Source organism: Apus apus, chromosome 7 (assembly GCF_020740795.1).
Source record: "Apus apus isolate bApuApu2 chromosome 7, bApuApu2.pri.cur, whole genome shotgun sequence".
Lineage (NCBI taxonomy): Eukaryota > Metazoa > Chordata > Aves > Apodiformes > Apodidae > Apus > Apus apus.
The window spans coordinates 24,938,149-24,957,421 of NC_067288.1; the positions used below are offsets into that span (position 1 = coordinate 24,938,149).

Sequence of the window (19,273 nt, forward strand, 5' to 3'; positions counted from 1 at the left end):
ATACATAACTAATGCTCCACCTTAAGGAGAAACGGGCAGATGAAATTGTAGATTGCAACTTTGATTTTTCAGAAGAAATGAATAAATTCAGTCTTAAAAAATAGTCTTCCAAAGGAGACAGTATGCCAGGACCTCCCTTTCTGACAGATACCATAAAACATTGACAAACAAACCATTAGCCCTTCCAGGGTGCCTGAAGCCCAGTTTGGGTCAAGTTGTTCTGCACCTTCCTCCTTCAGTTTCAAGCCAGACATGGTGCACCTTCAGCTTCTTGCCTCCAATGTGGTGAAATGCCCAGTCTGTAAGATGTTAGAGGCTTAGGAAGATTTCTGCAGATCATCACAGAGGAAGTGAGGAACTGATCCTCTGGGAAGTCTCCAGGGTACATGGGGAAGGTGGATCTTGCAGCTGGTGGACTGACAGGACTACTGAGAGCAGTGTTTGGGAAGGCTTCTAAGATAAAGGGGCTTGGAAGAAACACTGAATGAGAAGGTTTAGAGGACTGATGTTAATATGCTTAGGGTAAGCTCTGTTTTGTTATAGCTAAATGCATTTTGAAGATCAGAGCAGTTCTTGGAAGAAAGGGAACTGTAATTCTAAAATCAGCACAGCCGCTTAAACAGCACGCACAGTTGCTTCCACAAAGCCTTTGCAGGTGCATTTAAGAATCATGTAAAGAACTTAAAGAACAGCTTTTCACCCCAAAAGATGTGCTTTCCAAACGTTTTCAAAGCTAGAGACACAAGCAACCTGCTGACCCAGGCTCACCCATGTTGGCAGGGTGCTGCCTTGGTTCAGGCATTGAGAGAGGAGGTGGTTAGTATCTAATTTCAGTGGTAGTAGAAAGAACACCACAGTCAGTGACAAAGACCCAATAACAAGTCACTGCATGTGCTTAAATGCTTTGGAATGTCACTGCTGCTTGAAAATCTACAAGTAGTGTCTGGAAAAGGTTAATCTGTGTATTTACTCATGTGCAGAAGTTTGTATTTACAGTAGGGTTATGATACCAACTTTGAGTTAGCTAAGGATATCTGTGTAAGCAACTGGAACATAGAACCTAGAACTAATGAATTGTTATTTACCAAAGAAGTAAAAATACTTCAAAAACACTGTATCAGGACTGATGGCTTTGAAAAGCAAGTAAAGATGCTCTAGCAAGTTTGTTTCAAGAAAATGCTGACTTGGTTGAAGATAATCCCCTCATTTCATAGAATCACAGAATGGTTAAGGATGGAAGCAACCTTAACCTAAGGATGGAAGGGACCTTAAACATGATCAGGTTCCAACCTTCCTGCTATGAGCAGGGACACATCACACTAGACCAGGCTGCACAAAACCTCATCCAACCTGGCCTTGAACACCTCCAGGGAGGGGGCTTCCACAACTTCCCTAGGCAACCTATTCCAGCACCTTCCTACCCTCATGGTGAAGAATTTCTTCCTGTTGTCTTACCTAAATCTTCCCTCTTTCAGCTTAAAACCATTACCCCTTGCCCTATCACTGCCCTCTCTGGTGAAAAGCCCCTCCCCAGATTTCCTGTAGCCCCTTCAGGTACTGGAAGGTGCTATAAGGTCTCCCCAGAGCCTTCTCTTTTATACCTATTTCTGATACTTTCAAACATTATTTAAAAAATGTTACGTATTGTTTAAATTCAGACATTTTCAACATTGTTGCTTTCTGGAGCACAAGCATCCCAGCTGCTCTGTTCCTGCTGCACAGATTTCAGTGGATGTTTGTGATACATAACATGGAGCAGAAGGGTCTTGACAACTTACAGTGTATTTTTAAGAGACAATTTTCCACAAAGCCTAAGGCAATGAATACACACTTTCACCATACTTCCAGGGCATCCATCAATTACTGTTTTTTTAATCCATTTATGGACTTGCACACTTCCAACTTTCCAAACCTAGGGAACATGGCATGTCATTTATAGCTCTCAATGGTTAGCAAAGCCCTGGGGATTATTTTTTGTCTGCTGTAGCTCTGGTGGTCACAATGGCAACCGGATTCATACACGGCCACTGAGTCAATTGACATCAATTATTTATGTGACTCCTCATACATGGCATTATTAGGTTGGAATCATAGAAAAAAAAATGACAGGGTCTTTGCTTCCCAAGCAACAGACAAATGGCTCTGTATCCTGCCATTAAATTCTCATTTCTTTGCCTCAGTGTTTTCTCCCTGGCAGTTTCACAGATGTACTGAAAATACCAGCCAGTCTTAAGTCACTAGTCTTTTTTCTTTTCTACTCCTTTTAAAATTTGTTCTTATCTTAGTTGTCTGATCAATTTCTGAGTTTGCTACAGAGGACTAAAATGAATAATGGCGATGATGTGATTAAGTACAGCAAGGCCAGTCTGGGGCAAAACAAATGTAACAAGATAGAGTAACATCCTTGTAGGGGTTTTTTATGTTAAATATGTACTAAGACATAAATATGTTACAGGTAAGGATGTACGACTTGCAGATTATTTAAAATACACAAAATCATTGTTGAGTCTGTAAAAGATTGTTTTTCTTCTGTCAAGTAAACGGAATGATCAGTAATCCTGGAAAGACAGGTGACTTCTAGTCTTTGGTTCCACTAGAAATGAGATTACATGCTTAAGGAGTAAAGTTAAGTGGTGGTTAATGAGATTCCTTAAATGCTGCTTTTTAGTCTGATAAGGGTGCTCGATATAAGACAAGGTGGAAGAAAAGCTGGAAGAACTACGGCCCTTTTCAGAGAGTTCTGCCAAGAACTGCTCAGAAATCACATCCACTCTCAAGGTTGGACACGTGCTAAGGACATGAATTTCTTCCCCTTTGGAGTACTTGCAAGTAAGATGATGAAGCAGGAGGTATCTGTTACAAAACACTACTGTAAACATGCTCATCAGAGCTTTATTCCTAGTGAACTTCTTCCAGGGGCAGCACTGGGACACAAAATGGAAATGCAACCCAAGTTACTGGGCTCCTTTGATGACAAATGGCTTAACCAGTCACCTGGAGATGCCCCCAGCAACCAGAACCCTGGCAGATCCAGAGCTGCCCCCACTTGCCTGCAGTACTGAGGCAGCGTGGCCAAAAAGCTGCTGAACTTCACCCATCACTGCTTGGCTCTGTACTGTCACCTCTGCAGTGCTTGTCACCTCTGCCTCTTCTGCAGGGCCCCAGGTAGTTGCTGCACAGTTGGCCCCACTGATTTCTACCTTTGCTGTAACAATGGCTAGATAAGAAATTAATTTGTAATAGAGAAGAAAACATATAGGTGTATTTTCAATGAAACTTAGTAAGCAGCACAGAAATACCTGTTGATAAATCAACAGAATTGAATTGGCTTTAGTAAGCAGTGAACAGGATTGATTTTGAAAAGGGCTCACAGCAAGTCACACCATCAGAATTTTGAGGTAGGAGATAAAGATGATTATTTACTGGTATTACGGAACAAGTGGGTGAATAAGTGATTAGAATGTAATGATCAGCTCAGAACTGTGTACTGTCTGACTCTGAGCCTTCCTTGCTCATAACATCAGATTGCACCAAAACAGCAAGACCAGAAAGATCAGAAGTACCAGCCCATCCCAGACCCAGGCAGAGAGCTGATACTGATGTGTCCTTCAACACAGGATGTGAGCGATGCCAGCTCAGTGCACTCGGGCAGTTTTCATTCAATGTGGTCCACACCTTGTTTGTTTCAGAAATGGAGGATTTTTACAGTATCACTGGAAACAGATTTGGCAACACAATTTTGTAGGTAATGTGATAGCACTGGTAGTGGGCACCTGCCTTGCCCACTACCACAGAGCGTGGCAGCACCCTAATGTATTCAGGCATATCTTTTATCTTCCCTGCTATAACACACTGGTCACGCGACATACAGGAGTAAGAAGTAGGGATATTTATTCCTGAAAGATCCATTTACTCACATCTCTCCTCGGAAAGGTGCCCAGCAGCTTGTACTCCTCCCAAGGATATCCCTTGGAAGCTACAAAATCAAAGACAACCTGCAGCTTGCTGCTGGCCAGGAAACGTCGCTCAAAGAATTCCCCGCTGGGTGTCCGGATGCGCAGCTTACTGACAGACTCAGTGCTCTCCTCTTTGGGTTCAGGAGGCAAAGATTGCTCCAGGGAGAGCCTGATAGCCTGAGGAAGGAAAAATAACCCTTTAGGTGGCAATACTAGCAGCAGAAGACAAGGAAAGAAAGCTTTTTATTTCTTCGAGAACTTCAAGATGTGGCATAGTTCTCCAGGGCCAGCGCTGTGCTTTATATCTCAATGACAAAATCATTTTTATTCATTCCTTAATAACAGCCCACCAGACAACTAATTAAAATAAATCCTCCTGTATAACACATATTACGAGGTCTACAGTTAATGCACGATGGGGATAAGTAATTTAATCATTTGGCAGAAAGCCTTGGAAAAAAATTGAACGAGAGATTAATTGTCAAGTGACCAATTGCTTCCTTCAAGGGTATAAATGAAAAGGTAGTAAAAGTATTTCTTTAAATGTACTTATCAAATTGCCTTCCTCTTGCACAGAGCAATTGACCATTTGCAGCAAAGACAAGACCCTTTGTGGCAGTTCAGATTTACTATAAACTAACACTGTTAAAAGACATAATTAATAAAAATATCCTAAAGGCACATTAGATACATAGAGTACATCTAGAAGAAGGAATGGTGAAAGAAAAAAACTGAGAGGACAGAAATGGGAGCTTTAAGATTTAAAGCAAGCAATTATTATTAGGATTGTTTGCAGGAAGATGGTTCCAAGCATAGGTGTGCACATCTTCTGTGACAACTTGCATGAAATCAGCCCCCAAAATTGCAAAGCCATTACACATCTGAAAATGTGCACAATTATCTTCCTGGTAACATTGAGTACATGGCTGATGTTAAGAGCTGAAGGTCAGGAGCTAAGTCCATGTTCTCTGTCCTCTGCCTCTAGGAGCTACTACAACATCAGTACTTTGATCAGAAGATTTTTTTTTTTTTTAATTGATGCCTAATATCAGACTGCTGAACAAGGTGGGCTTGATTTTTGAGGATACTGAGCTGGATGCGTGCTCCTGGACAGGCATTGGCAGCTGTTAAATATGAGATCATGCTTAGGAAGCAGCCTTGTTCCACTGTCACCTCACCCACAGCAGCAGTGAAGGACCATGTCCATGTATGGAAGGAGCAGCAAGATCACGCTGCCTCCCCTAAATACACCTAAAGACAATTTTCCAAACTGAAGAGACAGTCACACATGGATTTAACCAGATTTTCAAGGAACTTCCAAGATACACAGCTGTTATTTGTGCCTTTGAAAAGCTCCCCAAGGTCATTTGGTAACAGAAACTGATGCAGGCTGATTGAAGAGAAAAGACTGGGCAGAAGCAAGATTACAAAGACTTTTAAATAGTCTCCTTCTTACCCATGAAACTCTGAGCAAATTATATCTCAGTATAAATATTTATACATAGAACTTGAGTTCATTTTTGCTCATCTACTATGAGATTATATTTTAAATAGATTCTATTTTAATTTTCTCTCTCTCCCTTCTCAACCACCTGCTTACTATCTTTCTGTTTTGACATTTCCCCACACAGTATAACAACAGATGCTACATTATTTACTGAACCCAATCAATTATATTATAGAAAAATAAACAACAGTAGCTCATTAGAGCTCTTTTCTTTGTGCAAAGAGTGAGTTGTTCCCCAAAGTAACTAATCTCTGAGGCTTCAACATGAAATGGCAATTTACAGTGGATATTCTTGTACCAGCAAACCAAGTCAGAAAACAATGATGTGATGGATCATATTAATAACTCTTGGACCTGAACAAGCAATTTCAGTTTGTTGATAAAAAGATGTTCAGTATGTGAATAGCTCAATAGTCAGATTTTAAATATACAAACTGAACATAAAGCCACTTCTGTAAGTAAACACTGTTGCAGAACAATTCAGTAGAAGTAATCTGTGCACTTGAAAATGGGGAGTGTTAGTAAACATTATTGTTAAAATCCCTTTTGTTCTACTAAGCAAACAGATCCTATTATTTTCATTACTGCACTCTATATTAGAACAGGCAAGCCCAGGTATATTTTGATAACATGGACCAATCTTGCAGCCTTTGCCTGAGAAAACAATTTCCAAAAAGAAATTTTCCACCAGAAAAGGTTCAGAGGCAGATGGAGCAAGACAGAATTAATCATTGTTTCTATGCATGAAAATTACTTAGAAAAAAGAAAAACATCCTTAATGAATCTGAGTGTGAACTGTTTGTTCAACTGTCTGTTATTGTGATGTCTGATTTATGTCTGATTGCTCTTAACCTCACTGAGTTGCCATCTTAGAATTATTCTTGACACAATTCTCACAGGCCAGTTTTGTGCACTGCTCCTCCTGTTGTGTTTTCTCTTCCATTCTTGGATAATGCTAACAACAGGAGCTAAATAACTCATCAGACATTGTAGGATAAGATAGAAATGGACTGCATCTTCCCCAAACCATTGAATACTACTGTCTGGACTGAATTCAGTATTTACCATGCAGTACTGTTTAAAAGATTCCTGAATGCTCAAGTGGTTCAAGTTTTTTTTAATGCAGTTTTCCTGGTCGAAAAATTTACTTGCAGATGCACTGCTCCTACAGTTTGTTTATTGGGTTTATCTCCAGGAATAATAAATGTGTTCGTAGCCAACTTTTTTGCAGTTATATAATGCAATTTTTTTCATACATCAGCAAAGTACATGAGACTGAAATGTTAAGTATACATTTAAGTCACCTGTAAGGGGAAATAAGCAAGGCTGTGATTTATCAGGACTCCATGAGTTCCAAGGACTTCATCTAAGTGGAGAATTACATGAGAATATCATTCCAAATTTAAAATCTTCATAATCCATGACAATCAAAGAAGTCACACTAATTCCACCAAAAAAATAATATTGGAACTCTGCTATTTTATATAAATGAATAAATATTTTTGGTATTTTCTTGATATTTGCTACAATGCTGGAAACATACTCAGGAAATATATGTTCAACAGGGACACTGATACAGCTTTGTATTCATTAGCATCTTGCATAATTGTATGCATGGAAGTCTAAGGACAACCTCCAGTTAACTCTGATTTCAGTCAGGACATTTATATGTGAATTTCACTTTTATTTTGAAAGTTTTATTCCAGGGTTTCAAAATCCTTTTCAAGTATCAGCTGTGTTTCACAGCAGTTCTTTAAGGACTTATGTTTCAAGATCTTCACAGAACAGATAGAAATATTTTAATTACTAGGCTATTTTACCTATCCTTTGAAATGTGGTGGGACTTCAAGGGAAGAAACATGACTGTACTCCTGTCTTTTCACCATATTTTATACTTGTCAGGAGGTGAAAAAGAGGAAGTCACCAATGTAAGTAAAACTATGTACATGATACTTTATGTAAAAACCTACATAGCCACACAGCTAGGAGGAGCTAACCTAGATCCTGGAAGGGGCTGCAGGACCCACCTCTGACAGGCTCTGGGACCCTCAGAATCTACAAAATTAAGAGAATCTACAAAATAACTGAGTTTGAGGAACAGTACCCTTCACAGCATATGGCTTCTATTTCTTTATATAGGCCTGGAGATGTAAAAAGTTCCTTCTAAGGAAGATTCTGTAGAGGACTGTTTAGAAATCTGAAAATGTACCATAAATTCAATTTTCTAGACTGGAATTTTTTTCCTTATTTTTTTTTTTAAACTGTTTTGTATCCTTAATTAAATTTGGCAATTTGTTTGATCATAAAAAGCATACTTTGAATTCAAGTTGCAATGTGTTGAATGAGGGTTGCAATGTCCATAACCCTCATGAATGCAAAAAACTGTCAGAAAAGGTAAAATATCCCACCTCACGTTCTTCCTCCTGTTCTTTCCGGATCTGTTCCAAGCGAAACTGCTCTGCCATTTCCCTCTCTTGTGCTTCCCTCTGATAAACAGAAACAAAAATCACACATTTCTCACCTCACTTTCCACAGCTATGTTTAATGATGTGCATTAGCTACATAAAAGCACAGAAACTTCTCAACTTTTCAACAGAAATTAATATAAGAAACAGGGTATTTATTAAGTGATCTTTCCCTATCATTCCTTTCCCAACTTCTATTACCGAGTGGGGCCAGGACTGCTTTAGCAAAGAGATGTAGCCAAGTCTATACCTTGTGACTGTGTCCAGTGCCATTTTATAACTACTGAGGGCAGTTATGGCTCCTACAGCAACTCTCTCATCTTAAAAGCAGAACTGAAGCTGAGCAGTCCTCTGCACCAGAGAAATTTCATAGAATCATAAAATGACCTTAAAAATCATCTAGTTCTAACTCCCCTGCATGGGCAGGGACACCTCCTGCTAGACCAGGTTGCTCCAAGCCCCATCCAACCTGGCCTTGAACACTTCCAGGGATGGGGCTTCCACAACTTCGCTGGTCAACCTGGGTCAGTGTCCCACCACCCTCATAGTGAAGAATTTCCTCCTAATCTGTAGCCTAAATCTCCCCTCTTCCAATTTTCATCCAACACCCCTTGTCCTCTCACTACAAGCCCTTGTAAAAAGTCCCTCCCCAGCTTTCCTGTAGCCCCTTCAGGCACTGGAAGGCTGCTGTGAGGTCTTTCCAGAGCCTTGTCTTCTCAACTACCACTTCTTTCACCAACTCGAGACAACCCACCCCAACACTCCCCCTGCACACACCTTGGCTCTGTCAGCCTCCAGCGATATGCGATACGCTTCATCCTGCTCTCTCTTCACGTTTTCTCTGGCTTCACGTTCATCCTAAAGGAAAGAAAACAAGAAACCAAAACTATGAGTGAGCAGTGCGCCGGCATGATCTTCATCTTTATGTTCACCAGCACTCTTTAACCCCTGTGACTTCAGAATATTCGACTGCCTGACTCATCTAACTACCGCTAGGAGAAATGATTCCAGAAATGTCTCAAGGGTGACCTTGTTTTTAAAAACGATTGCTTCCTAAAGCTCTGTTTCAACTGCCACCTAACAGACTGGTCCTGCCCCAAGGGCTGGAGCTGGCAGCAAGGTTCTTTGCTCTGTCATCTTTAGCATCATCTTTATTCCCAGCCAGGTGGGAAGGAGATCATGGGAGAGGTACACGTGGGCTGGTGCCAGGGAGGATCTCACAGGGATCTCACTCCTGCAGCCAACAATTTGGAGAGTCTTGAAAGACAGAAGGACAGACCGAGATTTAAAGGGTGAGTCTGGATTTTAATTTGCTGTCTGCTCAGACTGACAGCAGTCAATGGCTTGTCCTGTGAGAGAAGGCTTGGTAAAAACACCCTCAGTAAGATCCATCCAGGGTCATGACCATTAAACATCATCCCAAAGTCTCAGTTCACATTGTGCTGAATAATATACAAAGACAGAAAATGGAAAGTCCTGCTCTGAAGTGTCTCAAATACACAGATGCAGACAGACAAGAAATATGAGCTTAGCATGCCAACTTCAAACCAGCAAACCTAGCAAAGTATCTTATTAATGATCACAGCATGAAAAAAAAAAAAAGGGTTGACTAAAAATACACAAATGACAAAGCGAGGAATCACCCATACAGTGAAGGATCAAGAAGCGGATATCCCTGGAAGCTGGAATAACTGCTCTGAGGTGATATCTGATAAAGCAAAGTGCACAATCAATAGCTTCATATTCTGTCTCCGGAGCCAGAGACATTGGCTGCTCTCCTGCATTTATTCCTCTTACATCTTATAATCCTCTCAGAGCCCTGCAGAGGCTGCCCTGGTCCCTACAAAAATCAGTAAGACTTAGCTGTGAGGCTGCTGGTGGGCTCAGCACCTCACCTGCAGTTACCAGTAACATAGCACTTGCACTGGGGTAACCTGTCCCCTATATTTCATAGAAAATAAAGTCTACTACCTACTCCTTTTTGAAGAATTATGTTAATTTTTTCATTCATCTGCAAGGTTTAATCCACCTAAAGGCATTGTTTTGCAAAGTGATCAGTTTTCTCCCCAGAACTTCACTACTTGGCAAAAACTCAAATCTAAATGGGAGCAGCATTCCTTAGCTGTTACTATCATGTCGTGCAAACATGCCAAGATGTTCCTCAAACAAACCTCTAATGTATTAATGGTTAAAAAGCTCTAAAGTAGCATGCGACCACAAGAGGAAAGGACAAATTGCAGAAAAAGTTATACAACCTCCAGTTGGAAAGTAACAAGATCTTTTTAGAGGAAATTCTTCTTCCTTACAGAAACAGGACCCAAGATTATTCTACAATCAGTGTATCCTAAATTTCATTCACAGAAGATAGAGAAACCATCACTTTGTTCAGCAAAACTAAGGCATGAGTACAAGTAATTCTTGCAAAATATAACAAGGACAATAACCACTGAATAACCCATTTCCCTCCTGGCTTCTCTGGACCTTGACAAGTTTTATGTGCTTTTGTTCATGGAATACCTTCAAAAATTCACTCAAACTTGATTGCAGGAACTACCCTACATTAATATTTCATTTCTGAAAAGAGGGGGTGTTGAAACAATTAAACAACTCCAATTTTTATGCTATCAAAAAATGAGGAAAGCCTCTTAAGTACACAGAGGTTTTCCCAACTGTTTTCATAGATGGAATGCAACAGTAAAGGCAAAGGTTTTGTACTGTCTATTCCAAGACTTTCCATAAGCACACCATAAATTTATCTTAGAACGGTGAGAAACAAAACTACTTTCTCAAACCAACTACTACAGGAAGCCTTCAGGCAACCTATGAGGGCATAAGCAGTTAAAAAAAAATATTAAGAATGGTTTTGCAGAGAGGCTATTTCATGTTTTGCAACTTCATACGTCACACACTAACTTGACACTCTGAATTCCAAAGGTCACAAAAGTCCAATAACTCCCAAGAGAAAAAGGAAAGATTAGATACAACTATTGCAAATACAGGCTCCTTCCTTCATCAAGGACTGATAGCAATAACCATGTAGTTACTTTGGTTTACAAGAAAACCCCCCAACAAACAAACAAACAAAGACCAACCCCCAAAAAGTAAAAATTGAAAAAATTATTAAAAATTTCAAAAACTCACCCAAAAATAGACATTCATCAGAGTTATAAGAAATTGAGTACTGGCTTTTATTTTACAGTTTACAAACTGTCTAGAAACCTCCAGGAAGTAATTAAAAGTTACTTTTGATGAGCACAGGTTTTATTCACTAATAAAGAGCTTTACTTGAGAATTTTTGAAATTGCTTTAACTTATAGAACCCAGATGATACCTGCAAAAAAACCTGATGCTATGGATTCTATGAGTATCTGAATGTGAATTCCAGGCATTAAAAACAAACAAAAAAAGTCTTTCCCCCCTATTCATTACAATTATCATCATCCTAGAAGTGGATTATGAAAAAGATGTCAGGAATGTGAGGAATTACCATGCATGACTGCCTGGTCCTCACAGAAATATGTGAGTCATATCTAAAAGTAAATGACCATGCCACAGAGCTTTACACTGCATTGAAACAATACTGTCCTTACTGAAACAGACCTTAAAAACAAATCCAGAATCCAGATTTCTTCAGTTGAGAAGCAGATGTAATCCCATGAAATGTCTCTTTGTACCTACTCCTGTGTTTTGTTAACATTGCTCCCACCCTGCAGGAACCGCCTCCTTTCTGAAGATGATGGCAAAATTGTAATATTCGCTGGTTCAGAGTTACACCTTAGACAAATTTTAAACATTAGATACTGCAGTTCCCTTTTTTGTAATGCACTTTGTTATTTTAGTCATCTCTTCCTCCAGAGAAACCACACAAATGCTGAGGATGACTCAAGTTTACCAAAAGCAACAAAAGAAAACTCATAGTGGTGACAGAAAAAACAGACGAAAATGTTTTGCAGAAAGTTTGTAATTGAACTAAGAAAGAACCCATGAAGAAGAAAAGAATAGTCATACCACTAATAACTAATTTTAAAAATGTCATAAATATTATCCATGGAAAAAATCTGAGGATTGCTGACAGCTTTCCTCTTAAAGCCTACAGAAATTGTAGTATCAACTGGACATCAGTAAACACATCTGCAGAATGGTTTTCCAACAAAGGTGAAATTGCCATCTTCCTTTTTCAAGAAACCAAGGTGTGAAGAGACCACGGCCCATCCCAGGCCACTTAAAAAGCTTTCATCAGAAACAGGGGTTACACTCATTGTTTCTGAATTCCACAGCAGCAACCAAAGCCTGGTGTGAATGTGAACCATCCACGTCCCAGGGGGTTTGGGCATGGGATGAGGAGACAATTCTCCTTTGCTCCTTAAAAAGGAAAAAGTGACAGATCTCTGCTTTCCCATTTTGACAATGCAACAGTAGGGAGGACATTTTTGCAATGGAAAGTTGATACTTAGAAAAATACAAATTCTTTTATCCACATCATATGTTATTCAGCTACGAATTGTCTTTGCTATCATGCATATTGCAAAGTCATAACAAAAACAGTAAACATATAATGAGATAGTTACAATGGACTAGGTAAGACCTCCTCTCGAGTAATACCTAGGGCTACAAGACTAAAAAAACCTTACAATAAGGGTAAGAAGAAATTTAAGATAACTATCTCCAATGATTATTCCCTAGCCATTTCTTAAAGCACGTACCAGCAGGCATTTTCAGATGCAGGATTATGGAAATGGGGGATTCCCAATTGCATTTAGGACAGCAATGCCCCCTTTCGCTGCAGATTACACAGGAAAAAAAATACACAATGCATTTGGCTTTTTGGATAGGTTAATTTGCCAGAAAAGTCAGCATTGGCCCTCCTGAGCTTTTTTTTTTTTCATTTATTGTTGTGGTTTCCAAAGGTAGAATTTAATGATTTAACCCCAGGAATCAGCTTTGCACCTGATTTGTCTCAGGGAGATGTGTTATACTTTATTCTCCATTGCCCTCTGGGATCAGTTTTACTGCAAAGTAAAACCAGACAAGACAGAACTTGAGAAGATCACCATGAGCAGGAGACATTTCTCAGAGAATTGGTGAGTAAATGGCTCTTACAAGACAAAAAAAAAAAAAAAAAAAAAAAAAAAAAAAAAAAAAGAAAAAAGAAGACAAATATATTGACAAATGCTGAATGCTTATCTGAAAGACAGTTCATTTCACAGAACCACTCCTGAAATTAAAACCTCAAGTGCTTAAGGCTATTCATGGGAGCGTTAAAGAGAAACACCCTTTTGTCCAAACAAACCAGCGCGAGAAAGACATTAATTTGACTCACTAAGGTGACAGACTTGCATATTGTATAACTTAAACAACACGAGGGGGAATATCTAGAAGAAAAAAAGTGTCCACAGAACACACTGGGCACAAAGCAAATGAAAGTTTTTGCAGCAGCAGAACCTGAGGTGGGGAGGCAGGAGGGGGCAGAACAAGGCAGAACCACCACAGGATCTTGCCTGTTCATTTCAAAGGGTGAAATCCCAGTTCCAGAGACTTTTTTCTGGGAATTACCTCAAGTGACAAGAAAGAAAACAAACCCCATACCTCCAAGAAGCAGTCCTGCAGTGACTTTCCATGGGAAATGAGCCAGCCAGTCCTGCTACAACATCAACAATAAAAAAAGAGGCAGGGAGAATCTCCATCCCTTACTGGATGCAGGGAGGAACATGGCAACTAAGGACGAGGAAAAGGCTGAGATACTTAATGCCTTCTTTGCCTCTGTCTTTAATAGTCAGACCATTTACTCCCAGGGTGTTCAGGCTCCTGAGCTGGAAGATAAGGATGGACAGAACAACCACCCCCCGACAATCCAGGAGGAAGTAGTTACTGATCTGCTTCTGCACCTGAACACGCACAACTCTGTGGGGCCAGATGGGCTCTGGACTTTGGTAGGGCCTTTGACACCATCTCCCACAGCATTCTCCTGGAAAAGCTGACAACTCATGGCATAGACAAGTGGACTCTTCCCTGGGTAACAAATTGTCTGGATGGCCAGGCCCAGAGAGTTGTGGTAAACAGGGTCAAATCTAGTTGGGACCAGTCACCAGCAATGTCCCTCAGGGCTCAGTTTTGTGCCTGGTCTTCTTCAGTATCTTTATCAATTATCTGGATGAGGGGATTGAGTGCAGTACTCAGTGAATTTGCAGATGACACCAAATCTGGGGGGAGTGTCAATCCTGAAAGGAGATGTAGGGAGATTGGTGTTGGCCTCTTCTCCCAAGTAAATGAAGACAGGACCAGAGGAAATGGCCAGAAGTTGCAGCAGGAGAGGTTCAGATTGGATATTAGGAAGAATTTCTAAACTGAGAGAGTGATCAGGCACTGGAACAGCCTGCTCAGGGAGGTGGTGGAGTCACAATCCTTGGAGGTATTCAAGAAACATATAGATGTGGCACTTCAGGACCAGCTCTAGTGGTTGAGGTTGTAGGGTTTTTCCGTGGATGTTTTTTGGTAGAGTGTGTGTGGTTGTTTGGGTTTCTTTGTGTTGAAGGTTGGACTCTGTGATCTCAGAGGTCCTTTCCAACCATGATGATTCTGCGACCCACGCGGGGTTTAGAGCAGGAAAAGCTCCTGCTGGTTGAAAGAAACTCAGTGAATACTCAGTAATTGCAGCCATCAACCCATGCAGCTGAAAAGCCACCTGAACTGGGGATATTTTTCTTCTTTTCTGTCCTCTGTCAGGACCTTGCATTTTGTCAAAGTTCAAAACAGGCCACAAACAACAGAAGGTGGCACCTGTATCTGCTGGTGTGTCAGGGCAGTGAGGCACACAATGGGAAACCCACCATTTGGGTTGCTATCATATTACAAATACACAATTGGAAAATTTAATCAAATTTTGATTACTGTAGTTTAATTAGTTATAACTAGCAATAATTAGTAAATGTGCTAATTGGATTTCTTGAGGGGTTAAATCACAATCTCCGTTAGATGGCTGTCATCACCACAATGCTTTTGCTCTCTGGAATTCAGTGAATTTCAGGTGTTTATTCTCATAAGCTCCTGTTGTGCAAATACTATATACCATGAGACATGATAGCGTTAGATGGAACATGGATTGTCAAAGGTATTCAGATGCCTAATTTCTGCTGATTTTAATGTGAGCTTCAGTGCCTAAACAGAAATTCCAGAGGCCTCGAGCCCAGCTGACGGAAGCACTTAGGCCATCCTCTCACTGGGGAACACAACTGCAGGTAAGGAGTGGAGAAAAGCAACTGCTCTGAAGGAGGAAAAGACGAAGAGACCACTGATTAGATGAAAATGCATTAGGACCATTCCTCTTTAGCTCCCTTTGTGGCTGTGAGATATATCTTTGGAAGAAGAAAGAGAAAAGGTGTTGGAAGCTAAAGCTGTTAAAATATCAGATATAAAAAAAGAAGGAAATCCCTTTCATTTGACAGCAGTGAGGCAGAAGAGGAGGAAAACGTGGTGATCCCAGGCTTCTTACTGCAAAGTTATGAAAAAAACACTTGGCCAGTAAAGCCCCAAGTAACACAAGAGTGTTGCTGGGATGGACACACAAGCATACTTTTACAAAGAGGAAAATAAGGTTAATATATGTTGCCATTTTGGAGTTTTTTTCTTCTTTTACATATTTTTAAATCCCCATCCAGATGCTGGATAGGAAGGACCTGCATTTTCCTCACACTGCAGCAGGATCCAGGAAGAAGAGTTGCCACCTAAGACCAGAGAGCAAAGACAGTGGCCCCACCGCTCTACACTTTTCTACAGCTCGCCTTCCGACTCTCCTTACAGCAGTTTTTCCACTTTAAAAACTCTTAAGTCTCTCCCTTTCACACCAAAGAAAACAGTGTGCCAGCAGGCATAGCTGAAAGTGAATTGAAGGTTTTAATTGGTGTTTGTAAGAATAAGAAGGTTTTAGAAGCAAGTGTGGGTATCACAATTCCAGCCTGAAGTCTAATCCGGGAGCAGGAGCCCCAGTGTTGCGTAACGACGGAAATAAACAGGCAGAGAGACCTACTGTTACTTAAATGTGGACAAGTTGGACCAGCTGTGTAACAGTCAATGCTTCTACAGTAATAAATGTTGACAGCAAAAATAAAAAGAATGCATTACTGAGACATCATCAAATGAGCCCTGTCACTACATGGAAACTCCACCCTGTATAAGCTTGTCAAAAAGTGTTACTGTAATCCTTTGAGAAGCCTCCTCCTCAGGCAATGGAGAAAAAATGCTCAGCACTGGCCCAGAACAGGTGTGTTGTGCTGTAATGCCAGGATTTAATCACGTATCTCTTCACATTAATCTCACAAAGGAACTAGCTTGGATCTATCTAGGCCCATCATGCCACGCTGAGATGATTATTTAACTACTCAGTTAAGAGAAAGAAAGCTAGCAGGGTGTTTAAAAATGGACATTCCAGGGCGTGCAATATTTTACAATTATTATTTGTTGTCTTAAGTCCAGCACCAGGCACTGACACTTAAGAGGAACTGAAACTACACGCTGTTTTCAAAATCAGTCTCTGAAAAATCCGAGTTCACACCTTGATCAACAGTGGCAGAGGCCAGTTGTCCCTGCTCTGAGATACACACTTTTGCTTCCAGGACAAACTCCTTAGCAGCATTTATTTCCTCTTTGGAAAAATCCCCAAGCCCACTGCCTGAACAGTAGTTGAGGTCTCAACATTTGCAGCGTGGGCCAGAGAAGCAAACATGGTTAGAAAAGGAAAATATATTCATTAGATGTATGAAATCATTAGTGCAGCCCCAGAGTAATCCTGAATAAACAGCATGAAGTTGGACTTCAGACCCCAGACCTGACCACAGTGGTGGGACTGCATCCTGGCCAACTGGCCTTGCTGCTGTTGATGCCACTGAACCCACCATTTCATTATCCATCTGCCACTTCTTACCCAAAGCAGCACATGAGCACATCATCATTACACTGCTGGCCAGATGTTGTTATTTGTGGTTTGTTACTATGGCAATTTGAGTAGCAAACTTAGAAAAACAGACAGCATGGCAGCTAGACCACAGACCTACAATGGCATGTCAACAGTGTGGTCCCAAGGGAGGTTTCCAAAATGTCATCTGGTCAATGCAACTGACAGACAGCAACAGGCCCAGTGGTTAAGGATTGAACCTGAAGCCTTAGAGGGGCAGGGAAAAGAAGGGGATGGCAGATTAATCTCCCTTTAAGAAAGTTTGGGAGAGAAAATGGGTGCCTAAATGATGCACCACTAAACTTCAAGACAGGTATGTTGGATTATAATGAGTGTGCACATGCATCTCAGTGTTCTCAAGGCATTTCTTTGGAGATTACCTAAGAGAAAGCTTAATCAAACACAATATAGAAATCAAAAAATTCAACCCTCTGGCTGGTTAAATGACGGTATTTTAGCACTTGACATTACAGAAATATGCCCCAAATTTGCCTGATCAACATTTTACGAGGCTACAGCAGCACACGTTGCTAACACATGGATGTAAAAGCAGAGGATTTACCTACCCACACTGTGACCACCAGCTAATGAAGTGACTCGCTTGGCTCAAGAGCAGCAGGTGGGTGAGGCTGCTCTGAGCACCCTGCCCACCCCACCAGCCCCCGAGCAGAGCCGGGAACTGGCTGCAAAGTGATGCCTGAACAGCTATGGCCAGGCCCTGCAAAACACCTCGACCAGGAGCTGGCCGTGGCAATAGCCATCCTGCCCCAAAATAACCATCAGAGGGCACTGCAAAACATGCTGTGCTGGAGAGAATTAGGCCAGATCTGTTGAAAGCTTTCACATGCACGCAAGTTAAAAATCCAAAGTGGAGAAGTTCAGCTGCATCAACTGACTCATTAATGACTTCATGCTGTTATTTACAAGTGTTTCCAGCTCTCTTTCTCTGTCACACACACTTGTGTTTACAGCAAAGCTATAGAGATGACTTCTCTTTTTAAAACACAAAAGAATTTTCTGCTTATCTTCCTTGTGGTTTTATGATGACTTATTGTTGCTATTAAGAAAACAGTAACAGAAACCGGACTCTGTATCCTGTTTGCTATTGTAATATTTGGGGAAAAAAACCTGCACCAACTGCAATAAGATCTTAAAAAAGAAAAGGTGTTGATGTTTGAACACTTGAAGTTGTCAAGTACAAGACTTACAAGAAAGCTACATGTTATGTAGCAAACCACAGAAAGGCAATATTTGTTTTTAGGGCTAAATCCCTCTATTGAGCACGGACTGCTTGTCAAATACTCCCTTCTCTGGAATAATAATTTCATAAAGCAAGGTTATTTTTTTATTTTAAACTTCCTGCTTCAAAAGCAAAAGCGTCCAAGATCACCTTTTCTGTGTGCTTGTAACAAGTAGAGTTAAAGTGTAAGTAAATATCCTATTTGTGTATAGAACCCGCAGCATCTAGATACCTGCCCCCAAAGTTTATGAAATTTTCCATTAGTTTTCTGAATGTCAAAGTGTGTTCGAAAAAACTCCTGTTGGGGAAGAAATGTCACTGGTGTTCTCAGGGACAGAACAACAAAAGGAAATGTAGGAAAAGACCACAAGAAGACTTAGACAAAGGTAGATTTTAGAGGAACGTATAAAAATTAAGTTTCCATTCTCCTTCCCTAGGTAGAGCACTTGGAGTAAGAAGTCAGGAGACACCCATATCACCACCATGGAGACGTGCTACTGGACTGTCACTTTCCTTGGCCATCCAGAGAAGGACTGAACAGCAGTTCAGGACACAGAAGCCAATTCCCGGTTCTGTGCAGTTGCAAACCCACTTGGTGTTACCCTCTTAGTCTGTCACTATCTCACTGCCCACATCCTCTTCTCTCCTAAAGGATGCCCCCTGCTCTGAATAACTGTTCTGGTCTCCTGTTCCTCTCTCTATTCCAATCCTATCACTCCTAGTTCCTTCTCCTGCTCCTCATTTGCTCTTACCTCTCTGCCTTTATATGTTTTTCTTCCTATCTGTTTTCTTCCTTTCTATCAGCTTTTCTAGTTTTCAGTTCTGTACGTTTTTTGGAACATCATCTGTGATGTGAATTCTACCTTCTTATTAAAGTATTAAAAAACCCCATACCTGACACATTCCCATTAAAATGCAATAAAAAAATTCAATTATATTGTGCCTTGGATTTTTGTGGCGATCCTCATATTAAAATTGTGTTCAGTATTAACAAAATTAAAGTCAATTTCTTTACCAATGAATTACAGGTAGCATAAATAAAGAAGAAATAAATGAACTACAGATATTGTGTGGATACCATCCCTTCATTTTATTATAACCATAATCAGGAAATCTCATACTAATGAGATCCAAGATTTAAATGTGAAGATTGTGTTT

The 19,273-nt window shown here is 40.5% G+C and overlaps 1 protein-coding gene across 2 annotated transcripts in view; it reads right to left on the reverse strand.

Moving 5' to 3' along the window:
- The window catches only part of FAF1 (Fas associated factor 1), a 164,238-nt gene that overhangs the window by 13,471 nt on the left and 131,494 nt on the right, over positions 1-19,273 (reverse strand). For both annotated transcript variants that reach the window (XM_051625410.1, XM_051625409.1), the window contains exons 16-18: positions 8,706-8,786; positions 7,872-7,949; positions 3,918-4,133 (exon numbers count right to left, since the gene is read on the reverse strand). In XM_051625410.1, the coding sequence (XP_051481370.1) occupies positions 3,918-4,133; positions 7,872-7,949; positions 8,706-8,786 (375 nt within the window). The remainder of the gene's footprint in view (positions 1-3,917; positions 4,134-7,871; positions 7,950-8,705; positions 8,787-19,273) is intronic.